The sequence below is a fragment of the Podarcis pityusensis genome, assembly GCF_964106645.2.
Source record: "Podarcis pityusensis genome assembly, chromosome: 4".
In the NCBI taxonomy this organism is placed as follows: Eukaryota; Metazoa; Chordata; class Lepidosauria; order Squamata; family Lacertidae; genus Podarcis; species Podarcis pityusensis.
This window is the reverse complement of record NC_138027.1, coordinates 31,828,007-31,855,324: the sequence shown is the minus strand read 5'-3', so window position 1 is coordinate 31,855,324 and position 27,318 is coordinate 31,828,007. Positions and strand designations below refer to the sequence as shown.

The following is a 27,318-nucleotide window of genomic DNA, read 5'->3' as shown; positions in this document are numbered from 1 at the left end:
CTATACATCACGTCACGCTGGTAACACACTGCATGCATTAGCCGTTGACTTACTACTTTTCTTTTACACAGACACACCTCTGTGGCCCCTGCTTGCTCCTTTCTCTAACCACTACGGTGTGAATGAGTTCCGCACCTTTTCTTTTTTAAACGACCCACTACGAAACACAGCTGCCTTTTGACAACCATACGTTGCCACACCCCCTGAGCAGTCTGCAATGTTCTCTCTCTCTCCCCCCCCCCCCCCACGCCCACCCCGCAATTTTTGTACAGTGGGAAAGTCGCCGGGTAATTGGGTCCAGATTGGATAGGTTTAAATATTCATGAGGCTGACAGAGGACTTGCGAGGGGGTGGCTGCCTTGATAGTGGTGGTGGTGGTGGTGGTGGTAGGGGGCTGGGGGTGGGGAAGTGACTAGTCACTGAGAGCTGCCAGTGAACAATTCTGGGAAAGAGGAAGGGAGGGAGGGAGCGAGGGGGAGAGCGAGCGAGAGAGCATGTGTGATGAGCAATAGCTGTGGACCTTACAGTTGCCGCTAACTGCCCTGGCGTGTTTGTGAGAGTGAGGGTGTGCGTGTGTGTGAGGGTGTGCGAGGAGCGAGAAAGAGGGAGGGGAGGGAGTGGAGAGGGTGGGGGGAGAGATAAGAGAGAGAGAGAGAGAGGAGGAAAAAGGAGAGAGGAGAAGGAAGGAACAACAAGGAAGAAAGGGGACAATACAATCATGCTGTGCTGTATGAGAAGAACAAAACAGGTAGAGCTGAAGATTTTATACCTCTTTTCCGCCGAGAAATTCCTAAGACTTGTGGGCTTAATGTGCGTTGGATCTGCGTGCAGGAGAGAAAGAAAGAATCTTTTTTTTTCTTAATATAGGAAACTGCTTCCTTTGCAATTCTTTAGCATCTTCCCACGAAAGGCTCAGATCACACCCCTTCCATGTATGCAACGGAGGGGTGGTTTTTCCCTCTCTTTCTCTGCCTCCCGTGGAGTTGGCGGGTGGGTGGGTGGGGGGAAGGCTGCCTAATGATCAGAACTGGGGAGCAATAAGGGGGATATCCTTGTTAGACACACCTGGGGGAGGGGGGTCGTGGGAATGTACGTGGCATAGGATTGTCTATTTCGGATTTGTCGAGGGTGTGTGGATATGGATGGGAGGAAGGAGAGAGGAAAATGGAGAGGGGGAGCGTTGAGGCAATTCCCTTTCATACACCCCCTTCCCGAGCTACCATGTGAATCTTAGCTGAGAGATGTTTTCTGTCTGTACTGTACTGATAGAGATTAGAAGGAGCTTGGAAGATGGGTGTGGGTTTTCCTTCTCTTTTTCTTTAAGCAACTTGAAGAAGAATAGCTCTACCATTCCTCCCATTGCCTTTTAGATTTTTTTTCTTAGGGGTGGGGGAAACAAATGAGCTGCTAGGAGAGATTAGGGGTGTGGGCTGGGGTTCCCTCTGCAATTCCTTTCATGCCGGGGACACTTGGACAACTGTGCACCAGCTGGTAAAAGAGACAGAGGACCACGCCTCTGTTAGCTCTCAGCTACGGTGGGATGGGGAAGATGGAACAGTATATCAACTTGGTGGAAACTGGTTAATTTCTAGTTGGCCCACAAGGTTTGGGGGGGAGGCAAGTGGGGTTTTGTGGAAAGACTGAAAAGGCATTTCATTTCCAGTAATTAATGATAAAATTGTAAAGACGCCCTCAGACAGCCTTCTGCCCCTCCCTTCCACACACCTATAAACTCCACTGCTGGTCAATGGTCAAGTCTGCTCCAAATCCTTCTTTGTGGAGAGCAATTTATCTTATTCATCATGTGGTCTAACTTCTGATTTATTCAAACTGGACCAGGATTTTGGTGTCTTTGATGTGTGGAAAAAGGATTTTGTAGATGTATAGGTTTTAAAAGAGAAATCTCAGTAGGTTGGTTTTTTTTAATAAAAAAAATCTTGCATCTGGCAGCTTCCTTCCAGTATATCAGCTTGTTCCATAATGCAGCATCTAGGGTGTTGGGTGGGTGGAAACTGTGGTGATTGAAATGGTTATTTGTGACTACTGAATATCTGGATTTTGAAAAGCGGCATGCCTTTCCGAGCCAACATATATGTTAGAAAGGTGGTCTGGAAGATCTCTAGGGTGGGGTTGGTGAACGGGAACTTCCACTTGCAATAGCATCTATTTCCGAATGTGTGTGTGTGTGTGTGTGTTTTAGACACACTCCAGTTGGTGGTACATTCACTAAATCCTGAAGCAGAGTGGACATAGACCATGTTGCAGTCAGCCAGCAGAGCATATTCAGTAGCCATATGTGGGATGAAAAGGCAGCAGGAGGAAGGCAAAAATGACACAGCAGTGAGTGGAGAGGCTTAACACATTTTAAAATAAGGTAGCAGCAGCCTCTGAAGGTTTTGGGAGTGATAGGCTTGTGAGAGGAACAGTCACCATCTTTTCAAAGGAGAGCACATGGCTAATATCCTACCCACCTCATGGTTATGCTCTTATACTTTTTCTATGTATGTGGGTGGGTTTTTATGCTTCCTAGTTTTCATGCACATTTATAAATCTGTGCTGGATTAAAAAAGAAAAGAAAAAGATACTCTTTCAGACACCAGCCACACCCCTGAGTGCATTTCCATGGATGCAACCATACATAGAGCATTTTCCCACACATCTAAATATACCTATCAATATACAATTCAGTGCACATACTTTTGCAGACACAAAGAGACACACCCATGCACATACCCACTCATTCATACACACAGACATAACTGCACACAGGTGCAAACCTCTATTCAGACACACCCACACATGCATCTCCGTTCTACCCTGAGAGTTATACTGCTTGTGCGCACACACAGATCATGCTCATAAAACACATGGAAGTTCAAACCTATACGTTATAAACTGAACCTAGAGGAAGTGAAGTAACCCCTCTCTTCCCATCCTTGACCCTCTTCCTGCTCTTCCTTTCAACTATTCAGAAAAGGAAAGCCAGATAACAGACAACCGTGATCTGAAGTGGGTGTTTCCAAATTTAAGGGAGGTTTATTTGCTTACTGGGGAATCCCCTCCTGTATTTTTGCTTGCAAAAGGACAAATAGCGGAATCCTTTTTGGGGCTGGGAGTTGGGTGTGGGTGGACTCTGAAGTACATATCTGTTTCCATGCATCTATGTTGATCATATGTATTTGAATGTATATGTGGTATTCTAGAAGGATAGATGTAGAAGCACATATATCCAATTTTAGCCTCCCCCATTCAAAATCTATGCCTATAGTTTGTTTGTGCCTGTAACCGGAATGCACAGAATGAAACATTATACCTAACTGGCCTTGCAGAGGCACTACCTAGATTTTTAACACCTTGGCAGCTGTATGCCTTTAAAAAACCCCACCACCATTAAAATGCTGAAAGGTGATGCAGAAGAAGAATTGGAGATTATGTCTGGGTATATTTTGAAGATAAACTCCCAAAGTTTATGTTGTACTCTGTGCTTGGAAATGTGCCTTATATATATGTTCCATTAACCAATGGCTGTGCTTCTCCTGTTTTCTACTATATATTGGAACAGACAAATACTATGTGGGTAAAGTGCTCAGTAATGGATGGAATGGGTGATTAAATGAGAGCTAGCATTTCCCACTTGTAGGTGAGATGATCCTTGCCTTATTCATTGCTTCCCTGATGCAATACACTTGTGTTTGAGAGAAAGAGAGGTTTCAACCCTGCCACACCCATGAAATCAAAGGAAGGGGAGGGGTACAAGGAGGAGGTGGAAGAAGAAAAAGAAGGGAGAGCCTGCATTTCTTCCCTCTTCCACAGGAGTAGCATGGACAAGCTAGGATCTATCTATCTATCTGGACACTGTTTAATGCAACTGTAGAGCAATCAAAGGTTAGGCAACTGTTTCAGCAATTAGTGTTGGATAGTGTAGTGCCTTTTAAAACACCAGGAAGGCAGAAAGGTATGGGGAAGATGGAAAGAAATACAGGAATAAGCACCAGAGAGGAGGTTTTATTTCTTCAGGGTATCATCTGTCTCATTTTTTTAAAAAACCCTTACTTATGCTGCATAATGCAGAGGTTGCAAACTTGCAAGGGGTGATATGTACCTTTAAATACTGAGGCAGGGAGGAGGTGAAGCCATCTCCCTTCTTTGTGGGAGGGAAACTCAAGCATCTGCAGCTGATTTCCCCCCCTGATATAATGGGCTACAGCAATATCATCAAATAAAGCCCACAGAACTATATCACTTGGCACTGGCTGTAGATCATGGCTAGAGCTTATCTTGCAGACAGACATGACATGCGGCTTCTCAAAACTTTTAATTTTAGCTTGAGAGGGTTTTTTTGTGGCTGGAGGCTTTTGAGGATCTTACGTTCCATTCATGACTATTGTCTTTGAAGATTTCTTATAAATCAAGCATCTGCATGGAAATACTCAGTCTCAGTTCTCTTCCTCCTCTCTCCCTCCCCTCCCCCCTCCCCTCCAATTTCTGAACTCCTTGGTTATTATAGAAATGGATTTTTCATAAATCACTTAATGTAACCCATCCCCCATTGCATAGATGAGCTTCCCAAGAGGTTTAATTGAAAGCAGTTCTTCCATAAAGTAAAAGGGAACCAAGATGGTTAGTGGAAGATGTCATCCTTTCCTTGTCGGTACAACTTTCCCATCAGCATTCATAGCCACATGTCAGAAGTAAAGGGGCGTTTGTGGTTCTTTGAATTTTTATTGAATTGTATTGAGTTACAGAGTTCTGCCATAAGAGTTTTTAAAGCATATTTCATAAGGGAAATAAAGCCCTTCCTAAGAAACACCTTGAAAACATGGCTATGCCAGCACATCTGTCCATAACCACACCCATAGTCATGATTTTGAGCTGTTTCTAGAGAAGATATATGGTGTAGGGCTTTCTCTCTTAAGCTGAGCAAAAGAAAGCAGTTTTTCAAATGGAGATTGTATTTCCATGTTGGAAAGGTTTTCAGAACTTAGAATTCTCCCAGCCACTTCTTCAGTCAACATTTAGGTAATATGTATAACCTGAGGCTGTCTTCCTGTGCGAGGGCAAGATGATGCGACTGTTGCAAAGGCAATGTCCACAGATTATATGAATTCAGAATACACCCCCTTGTCTGCAGCTCTTTTATGCTGTGCCTATCTTTTTCACATTAGGTGTGTAAAATACTAAGACCTTTGATCCTCTCTTTCTGTGATTCGTTTGTAAAACAGTTCTCGCATGCTGTGGGGGGCATGGCTCTGCTGGTCAGAGGCTGCCTCGAGTGCTTTGCCTTTCACTGTGCTGAAGGTGTGGATGGTCCAAAACCTCTGCTTGTTCTATTCTTAATATGTGTATCTATAAATGATTGACTTTCTCAGTCACACAGGGAGCATATAAACTGCAGGTTCCAAGTGGCTCACACTGAGAAGATGTTTGCAGCCTGGGTAGTCTCTTCCTGCCCCATGGCGTGATTTTATGCACAACTCCTGAGCTTTGTTTTGTCCCACACCACAGAGGCATACATTATCAAAGGGCTCAGCTTCTCCCATGATCTTTGAGTTTATAACCTGCAGGCTCCTTCTTGCTGCTGTGTGTCAACTGAGAGTTTTTGACATCCCATTTTGAATGGGTTCATATACCTTCAGGGTGCAAAGTTTTTTCAAAAAAAGGACATTGCATTGTATATAGAACTTGCCCATGCCTGACTCCCATAGAGGCCTAGTTTTCAGGACTGCCATCTATTTGGAACTCCCCGTGAAAGTGAGCAATCAGAAGTAAGGGTCATGACTGCTCTTTGCAATGGTACCAAGTGACTGAGTTCTGGTAGAAGGGGGTTTAATGCAAAGGGAAAGGATTTGGTTCACACCAGTGGTTGCTACCAGAAAAAACTACTCCATGTTGTCTTGCCTGTAATCTGCAAGAGTCACAGCATATGGGTCATGTGAATTACTTCCTCACCTGCTTACATCCCATGTCTGCACCAAGGGCTCCAATGAAGGCATGGCGTTAGTGTGGAAAGGAATAGCACAACTAGAAAGTGTCATATGATTCAGCGCTTGTATATCTTACTGCTGCACTGTGCAGACCAACTACTCAAGAACAATTTTGGTGGGGCCCATGAGGCTACAGAGAACCATGCCAGAATGGGGCCTAACTCACTCGCTGTGGAATGGGTTTCCACAGGCAGCAATCAGCAAATGGATGAAGCAGCCTGAGACCACATTTGTCAGAGCATGAAAACAGTTGCTAATACCTAAAGGGAGTGACTTTCAGGGATGTCTGATGATAGGCCACATTCCCCATGACCTGAAAGCTTCATGTGCTACAAGATGTGTCAGAAACCACACTGAGGAACTTGACAAGGTACTTGAAAGGCAATAGAACGTAAGCAGCCTCCTATGCAAGAAGGGTGTTTTGCTTTGTGTTTTTCCTTATAGAAATGTTGGATAAAGATGAGAACTATTTCCTGAGATAGTGCCTGGCATGCTCTGGTCCATGGGGTCACGAAGAGTCGGACACAACTAAACAACAACAATTTCCTGAGTTAACATCCAGTTAGGATGAGAAACAGAGCAACAGATGTTAGAAAGTTACAATACTAAAAAAAATGGAAGATTCAGAATCACACTAGTCAACAGTGTTCACACAAGTAAAAAACAACAAACATGGGAAATGTAATCTTCCATGTTGAAGAGTATGCCTGTACCTAATCACACTGAAACATTTCTACATGTTATTGACTCATTTTGCTATGGAATGTGTGTTTTCCCAAGCAACACGATTGGGGCCAATTCCATGGGCCTTTACTTCTCAATCACCACCATGCCTGATGGGACTGTAATAACTGTCTGGGTCTTCCTCACCTGACCACTGGCCCTTTCTCATGTGATTATAGTATTCATACACAAGCTGTAGTTGTACTAGATAACAATGCAGCAGAGCAACCTCTATGCAATTGTGCACATGTGAAGGAGGCCTGGGGTGAAACGAAAACATGGTTTGCTAAAAGGAAAGGAGCATATGGGTCGGTGGCATCAGGTGGGTGGGTTTATACAGGAATCCAAATTCGTTTGGAAAAGCTTCTGGCCCAGCTGAGATAGGCAGACTAATCTTATGCATATCTATTAAGAATTAAGTCACATTACATTTACATCCGTAGTTTCCTCCAAGGAGTTCAAGGTTGCACACATAGTTCTCCTCCTCATTTTATCATCACAACAACCCTGTGAAGTAGGTTACGCTGAGAGTGAATAACTGGCCCAAGGTCACCCAGCGAGATTCATGGCAGAGTGGAGATTGGAACCCTGGTCTCCCAGGTCCTAGTCCAGGACTCTAACCACCATAGCACCCCGACTCTCACATTGCTGCCACACACTAGTAGAGGTTGGGAAGGTATTCATTTCATACCTTCCCTTTTAAGGTCTTTGGATCTCCCCATGGAGCTCCATTTTATAATCTGAAAATGATTGCTGTGTTTAAAATAATGTGCAGTTTTGGACCAAGGGAGAAGGAAACAGTTTCACATAATTCTAGAGCAATGAAACTGTAATATACAGAAATTTGCTGCAGGTCTACAGAAAGTATTCCCCCCCTTGCTTCACGCATAGTGGTGCGAGAGCCCCTTTTCTCTGATGCAATCCCATGGCCTGTTTAACTCCATGTGGATGATGCAACCCCATGGTCAGGGCCCTTTCCCATGGACTTCACCTCCTGTCTAGGTACCAGTCAGGTGGGAAAGACTCGTGTGATGTGATAGGCTCTCCCCGTGTGCATAATCAGACGCATGAACTGCTTCATGGGGAAGTAGGCCCTATGCCACTGCTGCTGTGTGTGAAGATCTTGAAGTGGACGGCTGAACTTTGGAACTCATTGCCGATAGGTTTGATAATTCCCAAATGACTAAAATGCACGCCAATAAGAAATGCAGTGCCTAATACTGTGAAGATGGCGAGGGAGTTCTTGCACTTTGTGATACTTGTACTTGAGTGGAAAATGGTATTAGTATTGGTCCTGTTTTCACACTGTTCTTTAACTCAGATCAACAGAGATTACTGAGCTATGCCCACCATTTTGTTAGCCATTAGTACTGAGACATCTAGGTTAGGGTTGCCATATTTCAAAAAGTGAAAATCCAGTCAGAAAGGTGGTTGAGCTTTTCTTTCCCATGTCTGGCAACCCAAAGATCCACATTCTGGTTCTACTTTTCTCCTGCTGGATTTCTGCTGAGCATGTTTCTCCCTGCATGCCAATCTCTCTTTCTATGACTCTGAGCTAATACTTCGCATGGGGATTCTGCGTTTTAATTTAGACAACATTTGCATAACTGTTTTGAATTCCTAGATGCAAGGTCACACATGTTTTCACCGAGAGTCTTTTGTGTAGGGGGAAAAAAGCCCACAATTTCGCTTCTCAGTAATTTGTGAAAACATTAATTACTGGATATAGCTTATTACCAGACAAGTGCTGTCCTGGCTGGATCTCATGGGGAAGAGATGGGCAAAAGGTAGAGCTTTGAGTGCAAAGGAAGCTTAAAAAAGAAAATTCAATGAGAAATCAGGGAGGGAGTAAGAGTTACTGCATTTGTAGGATTGGTTCCTGAGTCTCTGGGCCACAGATGGTTCATGGTTTTTGCTGAACAAAGGGAATCTGATTTTGATAGATTATGATAATTCTCTTTATTGGGTTGTATCCAACTAAGTTCTACTTAGTATTCTTGGGTACAAATTGTTGTTGTTTATTTATTTTGTGTTGTTGCAGCAAAATAATCCTGTGGTGTGTATATGGTGCTATACACGTTTATTTTATTTCTTTGAAAATCATTGACTGATGTCATCAATCTTGTTCTCATGGACAGAGATTTTTTGAATAACCCAGGCCAGAGTAATAGCAGACTCTTTGTGGTAAGAGGTGTTCAGTGATGATGCATGTGCATGGGACGTATGAGTCAGTTCTACTATGGATCTGCAATTCCATGTGCTTCTGCCCAAACCAAATGAAAGCCAAAATGTGATATCCTCATGTCACTATGTGAGAGTGGATGATGTCCTGTCTTGCCCAGTGATGTCCTGTCCTGTGAGGAGCCTGATGCCGCAAGGCTTTGTCCTATGCAGCATCACTTACTTTTTCATGAAGATAGGTGCTGCAGCTGAGTTACTGGTACTCTTCCCTGCCCTAGAGCTTTCTACTTACAATTTACAAAGCAATTTCCACATTGTTAGACTCTGCCTCATAGACAGCATCTCTCCCCTTTCTTGCCATTACGTAGACAACCCATCCCTCCTGTTCATGGTAATGCAGCATCCCTGTGGGAAAACACACCCATTTGCTTCTGTGGAAAAATAGCATTGGGAAAATATTGATTTAACTGTCTTTGGTGCAATAAAGGTTTTGTTCTTCTTGAATAAAGTTAATAGCACTGTCTCCTGCAGCTCTTCATTTCCTTTTGCACACCCATCTGTTCTGCTTCCGATTGTTTTTCCTCTCTTGTGTGATTCATGTTTCCAGGTTGCTAATCCCTGCTGTGGACCTTGTGCATACTTAGCCCTTTTATCTGGCCTGTCTTTTTTCTTCTGCCTTTGTTTCTCTTGTGGCCAGTTTCTTTGAACAACCCATCTTCGTTCTGCTTGATACAAAAATAATGGAGGTGATTACACCTGCAAACCTTCCATGGAGCCTGTGGGTTTTTGTTTTCTGTGTTTCAAGCTACATGGATTTATGCCCTCCAACTGGAGGAAATACATCACTTTGTCTGTGGGCAACACCATAACTATCAGAGACTGCGCCTCCCAAGCAAGTCTGAAATGGTCATCTCTAGGGTGGCTAGGCTGGTCAAGGATGAGGGCTTGCTATGCTGCCACAGGCCAGTGTTCTAGGCCAGCATTCTCTTGGCTGACAGTGGCAGATATAAGCACAGCATGATGGTTGACAAGCACAGTGTGATGGCAATACCCACCCACTGTCATTAATCCTCAGCATCTGATAGCCAGAGAAGTGATGTCTCTGAACATGGAAGTTGCAATTTGGATATTATGGCTTGCTATAGCCATCAATTGACCTATCCTCCGTGTGCTTATTTTATCTGCTGAAGGCAATAATGTCCTGTGAAAATGAGTTCCATAGGTTAATTATATGTTGTGTGAGAGAGTAATTTCTTCTGTTTGTCTTACATCTGCTGTGGACGGCCTTGGACCTTTTTTATTTTGAGATTGTTGCCCTTTATTTACTCTCTTCACACCAATCATGTTTCTCTAAAACCTACCCCTTGTCCTCTCTCGGTCTTCATTTTTCTCCTAAGCTAAGAAGCCCTGTCTGTTTCATTTTACATTCTTTTTTATTACTATTAAAAAAAGACCCCTTCCAGTGTTTCTGCATCTTTGTTTATTATGAAAAAGGAGGTGAACATTGTCCAGAACTGCATGTGTTGCTCTAAATGAAGATTATGAGGCTGGTTGTTTAATTTTCCAGTCCTTTTCATAATAATTTCTACCATTATTATTATTATTAGTAGTAGTAGTAGTAAATTTGTATACTGCCCTATACCAGCGGTATACCTGTGCCTGCACTAATGCTGCACAAAAGTGACCCTCTGATGAGATTGCTGGCTGATCATGCTCAGTGCATACTTTGAAGCCACTCTTGGAATATTTGGATATGGATACTCTGGTGGAATTGGTTCATGCTCATCTTAGAACTTACTGTGTCATCCTAGCATTTTGTTTTGAGCAGCTGGTAATGTGCTCTTACATTCTTACATGTTGAAATCTTACATGTTGAAGGAGGACCATACCACATGCTTTTTCTAAACATCATATTATAATTTGTAGCACACACCCCAGAATGTATGAGAACTGTCCTGCCGAATAAGAAGAAAGGGCCATCTAGCCCTGTATTTCTGTTCCCCAACAACAGTAGCCAGGCAGATTCTCACAGGAAGCTAAGAAATATGGCACTGGTAATAGTGGCACTGGCTTCTTCTTCTCATCATAAATCAGGCATAGGCAAACTTGGCCCTCCAGATGTTTTGGGACTACAACTCCCATGATCCCTAGCTAACAGGACCAGTGGCCAGGGATGATGGGAATTGTAGTCCCAAAACATCTGGAGGAAAAAGTTTGCCTATGCCTGCCTTTTACTCTAGCCTTCGCTACGGTGCCAGTTACAGATAGGTAGCCGTGTTGGTCTGCCATAGTCAAAATAAAAAAATTCTTCCAGTAGCACCTTTAAGACCAACTAAGTTAGTTCTTGGTATGAGCTTTCGTGTGCAAGCACACTTCTTCACTACGGTGGTTAGGGCTGATGGGAGTTGTAGTCCAAAACGTCTGCAGAGCACTTGGTTGGCAAAGGCTGCTTTGTTAATTCACACAGTGCATAGCTGAACTATGGTATTAATTCCCACAAGAGGGACACCAACTTGGATTAGACAAATTAGTGGAGGATAAGGCTATCAATGGCTGCTAACCCTGATGGATACATTCTGCCTCAGCATGCTTCTCAATACCTGTTGCTGGAAACTGCAAGAGGGGTGCTTGCTGTTGTGTTCAGATCTTGCTTCTGGGCTTCCTAAGGGCATTTACTTGGTCAATGTGAGAACAGACTGATGGACCACTAGCCTGATCCAGCAGACCCTTCTTATTCTTACAGTGTGAGCATTCAGAAGACCATTGCTAATTTGTTTTGTTACCCTGGCCTTCATCTTCTAGTCTTTTTATTCTGCACCACCTCATTTGGTTTGGAGATCTCACCCCATGCCTTACTATCATGCCAGATGGTTACGTAATTGTGAACCTACTAAGCAGAACTTAGTTGACCACCACTATGGCCTTTGAACTCTACACAAGAGTTTCATCCGTCTATACTTGTGGCTGCCATCGCATTAAAATCCACATAAAGTGTATTGCAATAATCCATTTGTAAGGTTATCAGTGCATGGCCCCCTTTAGCCTTGGTATCCGAGTCCAGGAATGACTGCAGCTAATGCTGAAGCTGGTAAAAAGGACTCCTAACCACTAAGGCCATTTGAGTCTCCAGTGACAATGATGGATCCAGGAGTACTCCCAAGCTAGGTGCCTGTTTCTTCAGAGGGAGCGCAACTCTGTCCACAACAGGTAACTGACATACACATTGCAGGAGGTTGGATGAGATAACCCTCGGGGTCCCTTCCAACTCTACAATTCTGGGATCTCAAGCAGTAAACGATTCACCCACAAGGCCTCTAACTTATCAGGATTTAGTTTCAGGACCCTGTCACATTTTTTCCCCAAGTGAATCTTTCCCCCTACTGTGGAAAATATCCTAGTTGATCTGAACCACTATCAAAGCTGCACTATGAATGTAATGGGTATCACCTTTCCGGCACTGATGCTTGTGGGAGGACAAATGTATTGCCCTAAGAGGATTGCACCACATACTTTTCCTGAATGTTGCTATATATCATGTCATTACCGAGGAGGCAGGTTTAGTCGTTGTTTGAAGACTATCCCTGCCTCTGGGTCTGGCCTTGACCGGATGGATACTGGAATCAACAGGGGAAACCCACATGACCTGAAAGTGTTGCTGTGCAATGCCAGGTCAATGATTCATAAGACCACTGCCATCCACGACTTGATTGTGGATGGAGGATTTGACCTGGCATGTGTGACAGAGACCTGGTTGGAGGAAGCAGATGGGCCTGTCCTTGCCGCTGCTTGCCCACCAGGTTTCTCTTACACACAGCAACCCAGGTCATGTGGGCGGGGAGGGGGGGTTGCAGTGATTTTTAGGAAGTCACTAGCTTGCACCAGGCATCCTACTGGGAAGATCCAGTTCTCTGAGTGCATGTTCTGGAAGTTGGGCAATAGGGGCAGTACAGGATTCCTTTTGGTTTACCGACCTCCCCGCTGCACCAAGGATTCCCTGTCCGAGCTGCTTCAGGTTGTGGAGGATTTTCTCCTGGAGACACCTAGTTTGGTTGTCCTAGGGGATTTTAACATCCATGCCGACACGACCTTACAAGGGGCTGCTAGGGACTTCGTGGAAAGCATGGCCTCCATGGGGCTGTCCCTGAATAAGTTTGGCCCAACTCATAGTCATGGACATGCCTTAGACCTGGTGTTCACCTCTAGTGACGTGGGTGATCTGACACTAAGTAAAAGTGAAACAAAAGAAGTGCCATGGTCAGATCACTTCCTGGTGCAACTGGACTTCTCCGCGACCCTTCCCCTCTGCAGGGAGGTGGCACCAATTCGGATGGTCTGCCCCCGCCACTTAATGGATCCAAATGGTTTCCAGAGAGTGGTAGGGGATGCTTTAGCTGATTCCCTGGTGGCCCGCTGGAATGCGGAGTTAACCAGGGCTATCGACTGTCTGGCTCCGAAGCGCCCTCTCCGATTGCATGGAGCCCGGACAGCCCCGTGGTTTTCTTCGGAGCTGAGGGCGATGAAACAATCGCTGAGACGGCTAGAGCGTCGGTGGCAGAAAACTCACTCCGAATCTGACCGGACACAGGTTAGAGCTCAACGTCGAGCCTACCATGTGGCGATAGCGACGGCGAAGAAGACTTTCTTCACTGCCTCTATTGCATCTGCAGAAAATAGTAGCAGGAGACTCTTTCAGGTGGTTCGCAATTTAACAGAACCACCTTTACCACCGGGGCCTTGTAAAGACCCCAAGATCTCATGCAACGATTTTGCAAAGATTTTTGCAGATAAAATCACTCATATTCGGAAGGAGCTAGACACCACCGTGGGAGCAGGGCCGGGGCGGGAGAGTGCTAGAGCTCTGTCTGGTCAAGTTGCATGGAATCAATTTCAATCCGTTACCCCCGAGGATGTGGACAGGCTGCTTGGACGCGTGAAACCAACCACCTGTCTCCTTGATCCTTGCCCATCCTGGCTAATAAAAGCAAGCCGGGAAGGGCTGGGCGATGGGCTCTGTGGGGTGGTGAATGCTTCCCTCTGTGAGGGAACATTCCCAGATCCGCTGAAAGAGGCGGTCATTAAACCGCTTCTTAAAAAACCATCTTTAGACCCGGCCAGTATGGCCAACTATCGCCCAGTCTCAAATCTTCCATTCTTGGGCAAGGTGATTGAGCGCGTGGTTGCTGAACAACTCCAGGCACACCTGGAGGATGCGGACCATTTGGATCCCTTCCAATCAGGATTCAGGCCTCACCATGGGACTGAAACTGCTTTGGTCGCGCTGGTTGATGATCTCCGGCGAGCTAGGGACAAAGGTGAGAGTTGTTTCCTGGTTCTGCTGGATCTCTCAGCGGCCTTTGATACAATTGACCATAACATCCTTCTGGACCGTCTAGAGGGGCTGGGAGCTGGGGGCACTGTTATACAGTGGTTTCGCTCCTTCCTCCTGGGCCGTGTTCAGAAAGTGGTGGTGGGGGATGAGTGTTCAGACCCCTGGGCCCTCACTTGTGGGGTGCCTCAGGGTTCTGTCCTCTCCCCCATGCTTTTTAATATCTATATGAAGCCGCTGGGAGAGATCATCAGGGGATTTGGACTGGGTGTCCATCAATATGCAGATGATACCCAGCTCTACCTCTCTTTCAAATCAGAACCAGTGAAGGCGGTGAAGGTCCTGTGTGAGTGCCTGGAGGCTGTTGGAGGATGGATGGCGGCTAATGGATTGAAGTTGAATCCTGACAAGACAGAAGTATTGTTTTTGGGGGACAGGGGGCAGGCTGGTGTGGAGGACTCCCTGGTCCTGAATAGGGTAACTGTGCCCCTGAAGGACCAGGTGCGCAGCCTGGGAGTCATTTTGGACTCACAGCTGTCCATGGAGGCGCAGGTCAATTCTGTATCCAGGGCAGCTGTCTACCAACTCCACCTGGTACGCAGGCTGAGACCCTACCTGTCCACGGACTGTCTCGCCAGAGTGGTGCATGCTCTAGTTATCTCCTGCTTGGACTACTGCAATGTGCTCTACGTGGGGCTACCTTTGAAGGTGACTCGGAAACTACAACTAATCCAGAATGCGGCAGCTAGACTGTTGACTGGGGGTGGCCGCCGAGACCACATAACACCGGTCTTGAAAGACCTACATTGGCTCCCAGTACGTTTCCGAGCACAATTCAAAGTGCTGGTGTTGACCTTTAAAGCCCTAAACGGCCTCGGCCCAGTATACCTGAAGGAGCGTCTCCACCCCCATCGTTCTGCCCGGATGCTGAGGTCCAGCGCCGAGGGCCTTCTGGCGGTTCCCTCATTGCGAGAAGCAAAGCTACAGGGAACCAGGCAGAGGGCCTTCTCGGTAGTGGCGCCCGCCCTGTGGAATGCCCTCCCATCAGATGTCAAAGCGATAAATAACTACCTGACATTTAGAAGACATCTTAAGGCAGCCCTGTTCAGGGAAGTTTTTAATCTGTGATATTTTACTGTATTTTTGGTTTCTATGGAAGCCGCCCAGAGTGGCTGGGGAAACCCAGCCAGATGGGCGGGGTACAAATAATAAATTATTATTATTATTATTATTATTATTATATATCTGTAGCATCCTAAGAATGTAAGAGCTGTCTTGCTGGATCAGAATAAAGGGCCATCTGGTCAGGCATTCTGCTCCCAACTCTGACTTGGCACACAAATTGGACTTAGTAGAGACAGCCTTTATCATAACAGTTCCAGAGTTTCCATTTTGTAATGGAAATGTTAATGTCACTATAGGTCCTGTTTGGCTCACCTAATATCCCCCTCCACTCCCATTTTGTATTGTCTGAATTTGCAAATTGGCAATGCAAATGGAACCTGAGACCATTACACCATGCTATTTGTTCTAATCAACTGATAATCTAGGGGCACTAATACACATTATAGCGTCCATAAAGGAAGATTAGCTTCCCTTCATTTGAAGCAATAACCAATAGAGAAATTTGCTATTGTCTGTTGATGGCCCTGTTATTTATTAATATTTATTTGCTTATATTTATAGCTCCTTCCTAACCAATTTGGAAGTCAGACCACATAACAGACCAAATAATCTCTTGTCAATGTACCTCCATCCACTCACGTCCCTTGCCTTCTGAGCTGTCTGGCTGCTCTGGACACTTAACCTTTCTGCAGTCCTCTCCAACTACCCTTAGACTTCACTCCCCTAAACCTAAGCAGCACTCTTCCAGCTGCTGCTTGTGTCTTGGGGGAAAGGCATGGGAAAGATGAGGGTGTGGGAATTCCCTTGGTTGACATATGATCAAGCCAATTGAGCTCCTAGTAGGTAGAAAGCTCCAGTTGACAACCTGTGCATGGTTGCACTCAAGCCCATCACCTACCCTTTTGGGCCCCATCACTTGATTTAGGTCTCCCCTACTGCAAAAAAGCTAATGCTATTCTAGGCCACATCAACAACAGTATAGCGTCCTAATGAAAGGAAGAACAGTACCACTCTATACTGCCTTGGTCAGACCACACCTGGGGTACTGTATTCTGGGTGCCACAATTAAGAAGGATATTGACAATCTGGAATGTGAACAAGATGATCAAGTGCCTGAAATCCAAGCCTTATGAGGAATGGTTGAGGGAGTTGGAAATCAATTCAATAGGCCTGTTGGCACAAGAAAAGTATTCAGTAGGACCCTAAGTCTTAGCAGTGAGGAAGCCTGCCAAATCTTATGGTATCTGGGATTGGGGGGAGATTTGGAGTTTGAAGTACCCTGATTCCAGTTTCCACAGTCCCAAACTTCCCCACACAAACATAGTGAAGCGGAAGCAGAATAAATAAGTTCCTGCATTGTACAACTTCTCAGGGCCAGAGAAGCAGTCACTGCAGGAGCCGAACAGTTTCCACTTACTACCCCTTTTCTCTGGCTAGGAAGGGACAGCAGAACACTTGTGTCTCTCCCTGAAATGGGCTTCACATAACATCCTTCAAGGACAGGTGCTATAGTAGTTCTTTTTCTGAGCCAGGCACTGGAGCAGGAGCAAAGGAGCTGAAATAGAAGCAGTTCTCCCCGGAGCTTCTCCCTGGAGCTCAGCTTGGGAAGGCCTACTGTAGCCCAGGGGGACTGACCACAGCCATCTGCTTGAGATGGTTGCTCTCTAGTTCAAGCAGAATAACTGAACTTTCATTGTCATGATCTCTCTCTCCTTTTGTAGGTTCCCTCTCCCCCACTTTACCAATCTCACATTACTGGGTGTTGCCACTGGGTGCTGCCATTGGCTGCTATCTGTTGGGCACTGACCTGTGACAGGGCCTTCTTGGTGGTGGTTCTCCACTTGTGGAATGCTACCCTGGTGAGCTGTGTTGATCTTCCTTAGGAGGAGTTCTCAAACATTCCTGTTAAGCCAGGCATTTGTTGGTTAAAAGATGCTATTCTTGGCAACGTTCCAATTAAATTATTAGCTATGCTTTTAACTATCCTAACATTTTACATCTTTTTAGATGTTCTTAAAAGTTTTCGGATGTTCCTATTGTTTTTAAATGTTTTAAGTATGTTTTTTATTTTACTTTTAATTGTGTTGTTTTGTTGCTTTGGTGCTTGCTGCCATGGGCTCTCTTGGCAGCAAGGACGAGATAGAAATTTAATACATACATACATACATACATACATGCATGCATGCATACATACATACATACATACATACTAAATTAAATTCTTGGTGGGAATTGGCATTTATATAGCTGCATAAACATGGTAATTTACAGAAATGAGTGCAAATCAAACCAATTTTTATATATTGACCCCTTCTAAATTTGTGAGAGAATGGTGGAAGGCAGAATGAGATTTGAATGGATTTCAATGCATCTGCTCCAGAATGATGCCTTTTAATAGATTCAGATCACTATACAAACTAGTAAGCGACAACAAATTGAGCAATTTGATCTCCGCTTTCTTAAATACCATGGCAACACGGTTGAGTACCAGATTTCAAGGGCCAGGTCAGTTCCCAGAATATAACTGCTTCAACAGAAATAACACAATCGACAAGATAGAACACCACTGCTTTTTGCCTACAGCTCACAGTTTAGGGTGTTGTAATGCATCACAATGGAACTACAAACTGTTGTCAAGAGTGATCTGCTGGGGAGAGCAAAGAAGTCACAAGGAGCTGACCTTTGCTGGCACATAGACAGCTGGATAACCTAAAAAACCTACTCACCGCTCAGAAACATATATTGCCAAATTTATGACAAGAAATTGTCACAGACCGAAATGTTGACTATGGCCTCTGATACTATATTTTGACTCAGTGGTACTGTCCATTGTACCTGTACCTGCATGCCTATCAATGTCAGCAATTCGCATTGGATAACTACCCTATCTTTTAAATGTAGTGACTGGGCACAGATCATATACAAAGAGCGAGAACACCAAGAAAGGAGTGGTGTCCACAGTATTGCTGATGTGAGTTACAGTTCTTTGGAACATCAAATTGTGTGGATGCATGGAACATATGACAACTGAACAGGAGTTCAAATAGAAACTCCTCAGTATTCTAGAATCAGAATAAAAAGTGAAGAATTGTGTCTGTCACAGATTATTCTGTCTCTACTTTTTACAATTTTCATAGGAAACATTTTCCACTGAATGGATGCTAATTTAATTATTAAGGAGGCTGCAGTCACAGTCACTATATTCAGATCTTCATTTTAGCAGAATAGCAGCAGCTAATGTGGTGTCTTCCAGATTCTGTGAACTACAACTTCCATTGGCCCAAGCCAGCATGATCAATGGTTAGGAATGATGTGAGATGTAGTCCAAAATAGCCAGAGGACATCACAATGTCCTTACTCCTAGAATGTGCATGGTGGGCGGGGGCGGGTTAACTGCATGCCAGCCTCCATTCCTGACTTACATATGTTTTCTATCACTACACAGAGGCCTGCATGCACCGTTATATGTGCAGAGGGCTTTTATGCATGACCAAGATCCCTGTGCTTTCAGGTGTCCCCCAACACAAAGACAGAGGCTTATTCTTCTTTGTTGTAATCTTCTTCATTCGCATGGTTTGGGGTGGAGCCATGATGTGACTCCTCCCGTGCATTCTTTGGAATCTATTGGAATAACCTTCTAGATCAGGAACAATGATCAGCAATGGTCAGTAGTTTAGCAACAACCAAAGGGCCAAAGGTTCCCCATACCCAATCCCAGACTCTAGGAAAAGGGCTCCTATCTTGCTGAGTTATGCTAGTATAGACAGATTTGGAGAGAAACACAGCTTTCTCCTCTGCCAAGAGAAACCTTGAATAGAGACAAATTTTGCCTTCTCTGCTGCTTTTTGAAATTATGTTCCTGATGCCCCTTTGGGCAGACTTTCATCCAAATGCAGGATTGATCCAGTACTGGTCAAGTAGGCTTTAAGACATTTCCTTCCATTATGACTACAATTTAACATATCTGCTTCTAAATGTCTGCCACTTTCTTTCTGCTCTGGCCTTATGCTCATCCACTTCCTGTTCCCATTTTCGTGTGTGTGGCTTGCTCTGCCGCACACATGTTTATTCCGAACAAGTTAGCAACATGCCTAATTATCCTTGCTGTAAGCATCCTGTGTATCATTAGCTCCTTCTGCTGGGGTGATTGTTCATTCATTTCTGTAGAGCAAATACGGCTTCGATGATCAAAATAGGATCTGTGAAGACAAATTAAGGGGAGGGAGCATAATCAGACTGACACATAAATCCCAGTGAGAAATATGGCGACACGAAGCTATATGATAAAGTGAGCCTGGGGCACTTTTCAGTAGGTCACTGGGATACTGGAGGCAATGCATGGCCATCGATAGCCTTCTCCATGAATACGTCAAACACCCTTTTCAAACCATGTTGGTGGCCATCTCTGCATCCTATGGCTTGAATTCCATGGTTTTATCTATGTGTGAAGAAATGTTTCCTTTTCTCTGTCCTGAATAATTGCCTTTGTATTTTCCTCCTAATATACTCTAACATGTGCCCTCCCTCCCAATGCTAGATATGGGTGGTATTACTGAACTAAACAGTTGGGTGAGCAGAATGACTTCTGCTTGCACAGCAGGACTGCCCTCTTCTCTTCTCCCTGCATACGCCCCGTACCATTCCCAAATCTGCTCTGGAGGGTTGAGGGAACCCAGAGGACAGATTTAGGGCATGAGCTGGGAGAGGAGGAAAGTTATTCCTCTTGTGCAAGGATATAGCTCTACATAGCTGTCAACCTTCCCTTTCTTTGCGGGAAATTCCCTTATTCCAGCGCCGTTTCCCGCTGCTATCCCGGATTGTTAGATATTCTGTAGACTGTCCCCAGGACAGGTGAGGCTGCTGATCCCTTATTTTCGAGGCTGCTGATCCTTTATTTTCAAATCTGAAAGTTGACAGCTATGTAGCTCTACACTGAATATGACCTCTGGAGTCAATGTGATGGTGCTGCCACCAGTGTCCCTTTCCTGATTAGCCCATTTTCTTTTTTGCTTTTGCCTCAGTCTTGGTCACTTTATGCTGGGGGTCAAACTAAATATGCCATTTTGAGAATGCAATTAGCACACATGTGTTAATTACATAAATAGCAGCCGCAGGGGCCTCAGAGCAGCTTCAGGACCATACAGGAGGGTAGAGAACTTATTCTTTTCCTGCCACATTCTGAACTAAAGCCACAAAAAGCAGCTTCAGAGAAGCATTTCAAGGGCAAGCCTCCCTAGGGAACATTGCTGCTTGAAATGCAAATGGCAGCTTTGGAAAGCCAATTTTGTCAAGTTTGTGACAGGGAAACAAAAATGTGTGTGTTAACTGCATCCATACAATTAAAGTTGCACCTAGTTTGGTTTCCCCCCTGACAAATTCCATGTATAATTTTGTTGCTCATTCACCCAGTCTGAAGAGATCTTTTTCTCTTCAGTCCACTTAGGTATACACACGATTCTAAATACTTGATGTCATCTGCAAACTACACGACCTATCTATGCTGTTTTCTTCTACTGTGGTTACTGCTTAAAGAAACATATTTTCAATCTATAAGAGGTTTACAGAAGATACAGAGAAAAGGAGAATTACCCAGATAATCCATCCCGGCTGCTTTTAGCACTGTATAGTTCCAGACCAGCATTTGTGAAGTAAACATGGGCCTACAACAACAGCAGAAGAAAAGTCACTTGGAGGAGGGTCACTATCAAGGGAAGAGTTAAGCACACCTATTCCCTTCGTGCTACCTCTGCTTCAAAGCACTTTGCAGTGGTGGGAGGACTTTGTGTGGAAGGTTAGCCCAAGAAAGTTATAGCCGCATGAGAGAGACTTGTACTTGTTCTAATATCCTTGCATACCAATGCAAAGTGAAGAGCTGCACTTTTCTGGAATCTGCTGGTTCAGGGTTCTTTCCCTCCCCCCCTTTTCTTGGAGGAGAGTGTCGAAGAAAAGCATGCAGGCGAACCCTGTGTGAATGCTGAGAGATAATGCAAAAGAACTCTCTCATTTCACAATCCTGTCCCTCTCTGTACCTCCCCAGTTTACAGGCACCCACTGATGGATCTCTTGCCAAAAACCAAGAACAACTCTTGAACCATTTTCCTGGGGGAAAGGCCTTCCCTCCAGACCCCTGTGCTTCTTAGCTTTATCCAGCATTAGTTGCACTTGCTCACAGCTTCCGCTTACCTGTAATGTGGCCCTAGGGCAGCTGGTAATGGAACATGTACAGTGCTTTGCTCCCCCCTGGCAGTTTCTCTGTCAGAAGTGCCCTCGGGCTTTTCTTTGTGCTGGAACCTGAGCAGGAGCTAGCTGTGTCCTAACTGACATTTCCAACTACATTCTTACTCATGCTCTACTGTTCTCTCCCTTCCCATGGAATTCAGAAGGCTTGATTCAGTCAAACATGCTCAGAATGTAAACATGGACTCATTTCAATACACTTGAAGCCAGCTAGAACCCTCAAGAGAAGTATTTGGGGTCTCTCTCTCTCTCTCTCTCTCTCTCTCTCTCTCTCTCTCTCTCTCTGTACTTTGGGGGGCATATATTGCGCCCTGTATATTTTTCAACATTTTAGCAGTCAGCCAGTTATGCTTAAAGACCTAAACCAAGTTTCTTCAATTCCAGCACTACGTACCTTGAGATTCTGTCCATGGACAACTTGGCAAGTTGCTAGTCTGATAGAAGACAAATAATATATCCCCACAAAGGTCAAAAACAAATAACTTTTAAAAAATAAGTAAATAATTTGCTTTTCTATTATATCTTGTCGACAACACATGCTATGACTGTAACATAGGTCAAAAACAAATTTCTGATAGGCTGGACAAGAAACCAAAGAACTTTTCTGAGCCCACAAAAAAGCAATACTGTAATCAGTATTTTATTCTGCATCTTTGCTCTCACTTCTCAGTTAACATGCAAATATTTTGAGGCCGTGTCTGAGTTGATAGCTCTGTGCACATAAAGAATGTTCATATCCGTAGTTACCAATGCTGTGGTTTTAAAAGCATCTTGGGATAGGCTTAGAACATGTAAGGAGCACAATAGACGCTCCGTGTTCTCTGCAGGCTGCCTCATCCCCTTGCATATCACGTCTGGCCATAGACACACCTCCTGTGTGATTAGTGGCAGGTTAGTCCTCCAGTCTATTGTCTGGGATGGAGGAAGGAAGGAAGCTTTGCTGAAAGCAGCCACGTATTAACACATCAGCATCCAAATCAATATCTTCCCTGACAGGACTAATTCCACAGAGACATGCTGCCGCCAGCCACGCTGTAAGGGAAAGCCGTGCCGGTCCGGGGGAAATGCAGATGTGGAGGTGCCTGGGACCATGGCAGTCCTGGGACTAACACAGCTGGTGTGTAGAAATCGCCGCAAAGCTGCATGGTTTGCTAGGGAAAAATGCCCTTGTATCAAGCTTGGACAGGTTTGTCTCCAATTTCCTGCTTCAGTATCGCTTGTCTGTGTGCATCCCTCCTGCATCACCCCTCTGGTACTTTCTCTTTGTCATTGTCTGTACCGTTTTGCCTTTTGCTCTTGCTCATCTTCCTTCATTTCTTCTCCTCAAGGTCTTATAGCACATACTCTTTCCTTCAACCATTTCCCTCCCGTCTTTCTCATTGACTTCTCAATCCCAGTCAATCCAGGGTGGCTTTTGCAGGCAGGGGGGAGGAAAGGCGTGGCATGTGTTATGTTTGTGCTGAAAGGGTGGAACTTCCTTTCAGCTTGTGGTTGCTGCCAGGTGTCGGGAACATAGATCCAACTGCACATCCCGAACCCATCCGCCAAGCTACCTGCTTCCCCAGCCGTTGGGAATTCACCTGCCTCCCCTTTCCTCTAATTGCTTGGGATGTTTGTTTGATTTAGCGAACCCGTAAACACCACCTCAGAATGTTAATTGCTCCTATTTCCAGTGACACAAATTAAAAACACTACCACCACAAACAGAGCACAAGCAAAACAGGAGCAGAGAGGATACTTTGTTGAACTTGGCACCCTTCTGTTCAGTGGATGGAGTGAACTTTGCCATCAGCAGCAGTAGCTCATGCTACACCCGTATAAAGCAAAGTTCAGTGTTCAAGCATCCCAAGAAGAACTGGTACCCAAGCATCATTTCTCTGGGCACATCTGGTGTAAACTTGTAATATGGGCCCCTTTCCTCTTCCTCTCAGAAGGCTTCGCCTGCCTGATTTATTAAATAGGGTAGGTTGTTTGATGTCATTGAGCTTTTCGATTAGCTCCCTTTGTTGGAACTGCTTAGCCAAGGCTGTAAACCAAGCAAAGGCAAACTCGGCCCTCCAGATGTTTTGGGACTACAATTCCCATCATCCCTGACCACTGGTCCTGTTAGCTAGGGATGATGGGAGTTGTAGTCCCAAAACATCTGGAGGGCCGAGTTTGCCGATGCCTGCTGTAAACTATTAGAGGCAGAAATCAAAGTTCCATCTCCTACAGATGCAACTGGTTCTTGTACCTTTGGGGAATAGGATCAGGAAAACTGCTCTTTTTATCACTTGTGGATGCTCTGACCATAGTAACAACATCTGCCCTGGCATAGAAGAATCCTGCTAAGATAGCTGCAGGGCAGAGGAGGCGGAAGCCACAGTCTTCTATCCTGGTGCCTTCACACTATTTAGCTGGGTTAAGCGCAACTGTCCTTGGTGCTAAATTGCTTCCACACCTCAGAAAGCGTGAAAGGTTTTTTCCTGCCTCCTGTGCCCATGTTTCGCTATTTTAGTAGATACAGTTGGCAAATCTTTTCCCTCCACACTTCATTCTCAGCTATTAGATATCAGTCATCTTTGATTTTTATAACATGATCCCTTTCGTTCTGTCTGACAAAACAGCTATACGGGGATCTTTTGGATAAGGCTGAAAATTTTTGTAGTTGCTTTAATTAGTATTTGTATCCCTGAGCCACTGCATGTGTATTTGATTATGTGTGTGTACATACTTTTTAAATTAATAACATAATGAAAATGATAAAAAGGTGGTTAGTTGCCTCCACTCACCAAGTTTTACAACGTAGGAATCCTAGATTGTCTCTGTTTCTCGAGGGGGATAGACCTACCAACTAGAAAAGGGGATTATCCCTCTGTGAATCCTGATACTCCATTAGCAATCAGCCTGAATAATGGGGAAAGGTACATTTTGCATGTGACAATTCCGTTCCCCCACCCCTAGCCATTAATTACATAGGGAGCTGCCTTATATCGGATCACAATTCCTTGTTTATCTTGCCTGGCATTTTGTAGTTGCTGTCATGAATCTTCAAAGGCTGGAGATGCCAGTGGTTGAACATTGGACCCTCTGCATACAAGGCATATTCTCAACCACTGATCCCGCTTCATTGTTCATCTGAACCTAGGAATCTGCATAGAATTGGAAAGAGACTCACAAAAGGGCCGGAATTCCTTACAAGCTGCCCTTGTTCCATGGCTGGATGAGCGGGAGGCCTCAGGTCCTCTGAGAACTGGTTTTGGATATTGCATCAGAAGCACAAGGTTTGCTTGCTTACAGAAGCCAAGCTTCTCTTGCAATGCCCAAACCAATTCTTATAAATGTCTTCTCCATTTATTTCACTGGAACTCCACCCGCCCCCCCAGCCAGGGGACTTTGCTCCCTAAGACTTTTCTCCCCAAATCTTGTTGTTCAGTCTCTCTTACGTCTTTACAGGATTATGAAACCTATCATTTATGATCAGTGCTCTTCCAAGGTGTTTGACGCCTCCACATTCTTCATTTACCCCATTTCAAGTCACGTGCCCCTCTCCCCATCACTTTATGCTTCATAAAACCAAACGATTGGATCCACGCACTTGAATGTAGGTCTTCCAGATACAAAGAGTGGTTGATTGTGGCCACACAGAAGAAGTGAATCACTTCACTTTTTTCACCTGTGAGGCTGGTAAAAGAGCATCTATCTGTGCATTTCTGCTGCATCTTCCTCCTAGAGGGAGGAGATGAAAGTGTTCTTCTCTTCCATGGGAGGAATGATGCCAACCCAGACTCCTTTGTTGGTGGTGTGCTCCATGCTATGGGATCAATGGGGGAAGATGGCTCTGGTAGTTCCTCTGGTAGTCCTTGTTGCTGAAACACATTACGGTAATTCTTCCCCCTATCAGCCCTGTATTAACCTGAACTACCCATCAGAAGCAGAGATGCTCCAGTGTCCTGTACCGTCTTATTGTAATCCAGGAAGACAGTGGAAGAACAGATGGGAAATGATTGCTGCATTTCAGTATACAGAACTGTTGGAGAAACACACACAACAGTAGAGAATGATGCCAAAATAATGACTGCATCCTATCCTGAACTGGGAATCTTAGATAGTGAGTCATGGATCTACGTATTTCATGAAAAAGAGGTAGAAATATTATGAAGATTGTAGGTTTGATAATGTGGATTGGAGAATGAGGTTAACAAGCCTGAATACAGTCCTTTGGGCAACTAGTAGAAGTCATTTTGACAAGAGATTCCTTGGAGGAGGTTTGGGGGCATGAAAGAAGAACAGAGTGTTCCCTTCTTCCAATATATGACAGAAAGGACTCTGGGGAATACATGTAATGAGGACTGACTTTCTTTCTTTTTTTGTCCAAAGAAGTTAGATCAATAGTGAATTTTCTCAGGCCTGCCAACATTCTATGTATGAAATCACAGGTCTTGCCATCTTAGTGTTTTTTTATGTACCTCAAGCTCCTAAAATTTAAAATAGTCTTCAAGTTTTAGAAACTGAAAGCTTATTTTAAAATACTTCTAAATGAATTACTATTCTTTAACGTTAGCTTGTTATTTTGGAAGCGTGACTTACAATTTTAAGGCCATCCTCTGCTGTACTAACCATGCAACATATGCAGACTGCCTACACAATACACTTTCCCCCACATTTCAGGTGAATTGCTGCTCTATGGATGCCTCCAGACTGCCAGTATTCATTTAAATACTGGCAAATTGAGGTTTGTGAAGTTAAAGTGGATTAAAGTGTTCTGACTCTCAGACACAACAAACACAACACAAAATAGACTTTTTGCTGTAAGGAAAGTTATGGGAAAATGTGGGATGACATTAGACTGGTGGAAAGCCATATAACCTTGACACAAACAAATCAGGGTGTGAATGCTCAGTGAACAATGGACATCATACAACGTCCGCAGAAACTTTGTGCAAATGAATCAGAATGAATAAGCTGGTTGCCAGAAGTGACCTGTGTTCGTGACAATGCTGAACCAGCTTTTCTTAAATTACTAGAATGTAAGATACTGAGATCAGCAATGTCAATTCTGTAGAGCTCCAGTGGACCAGGAGAGTCACTGGGGAGACTGCTTGGAAAAAATATTTGAGTCTCAGAGAAGCCAACACTCATGGGTCACTAATCACCTTTTCTTAGTCAGCCATCCCATCGCCCTAATAATCTGCAGGCACTCAGCAGCTTAATGTCTGTCCCATCAACCCATAGCAGCATTTTCTTCCTGCTAATGCTAGCAGGGCATAATGAGGCAGGCAGGAAAGTCAGCACCAAACAGGAAAGTGACACACCAGCAGCATGGATCCAGGCTGCACAGGATCCCCCTGGCCACTTCGCAGCTGGGTATCTGACTTAACACCTTCCTCCATTGCTGCTGGTGAAGGCAAGGCCTCCTTGGCTTTCCTCAGTCACTTGCACTGCAGTGGTAGCGGAGTCCTATCTGCTGCAGCTCACCCAGCACCGCTGTCCACATCTGACTCATTGGTTCTTGTTTGTGGATGGGGATGTGCATTTGCATATCTCATTGAAAGTGATCAGAGAAGACAGATGGCGCCAACAAGCATTCTGCTGTGCTTTTGAATGTGCACCAGACTTGTGCCGTAAAGTGATACATATGCAGAAGCATGCTTACTTGTGAGGGTTTGCTTAGCTGCATTGGTAAGCCTGCCTCTAAGTGGGAACCACACTCAATTGCCTTTGTGGGAACCTGTCCCTGTGTTTAGCTCCTTAGCCTGGAAC

The 27,318-nt window shown here is 44.6% G+C and overlaps 1 protein-coding gene and 1 long non-coding RNA gene across 2 annotated transcripts in view; one reads left to right on the top strand and one right to left on the bottom strand.

Moving 5' to 3' along the window:
- The first annotated feature begins 438 nt into the window (after positions 1 to 438).
- Positions 439 to 27,318, top strand: part of GAP43 (growth associated protein 43) — a 60,455-nt gene continuing 33,575 nt past the window's right edge. Inside the window, exon 1 of the mRNA XM_081004339.1 lies at positions 439 to 748. Within this exon, the coding sequence (XP_080860465.1) occupies positions 719 to 748 (30 nt within the window). The 5' untranslated portion in view covers positions 439 to 718. The remainder of the gene's footprint in view (positions 749 to 27,318) is intronic.
- On the bottom strand, positions 17,732 to 21,931 carry LOC308476607. The gene is made up of 3 exons (XR_013985989.1): positions 21,523 to 21,931; positions 20,929 to 20,999; positions 17,732 to 19,538 (listed from the first exon to the last, which is right to left on the bottom strand). It is a non-coding gene; the product is annotated as an uncharacterized lncRNA (long non-coding RNA).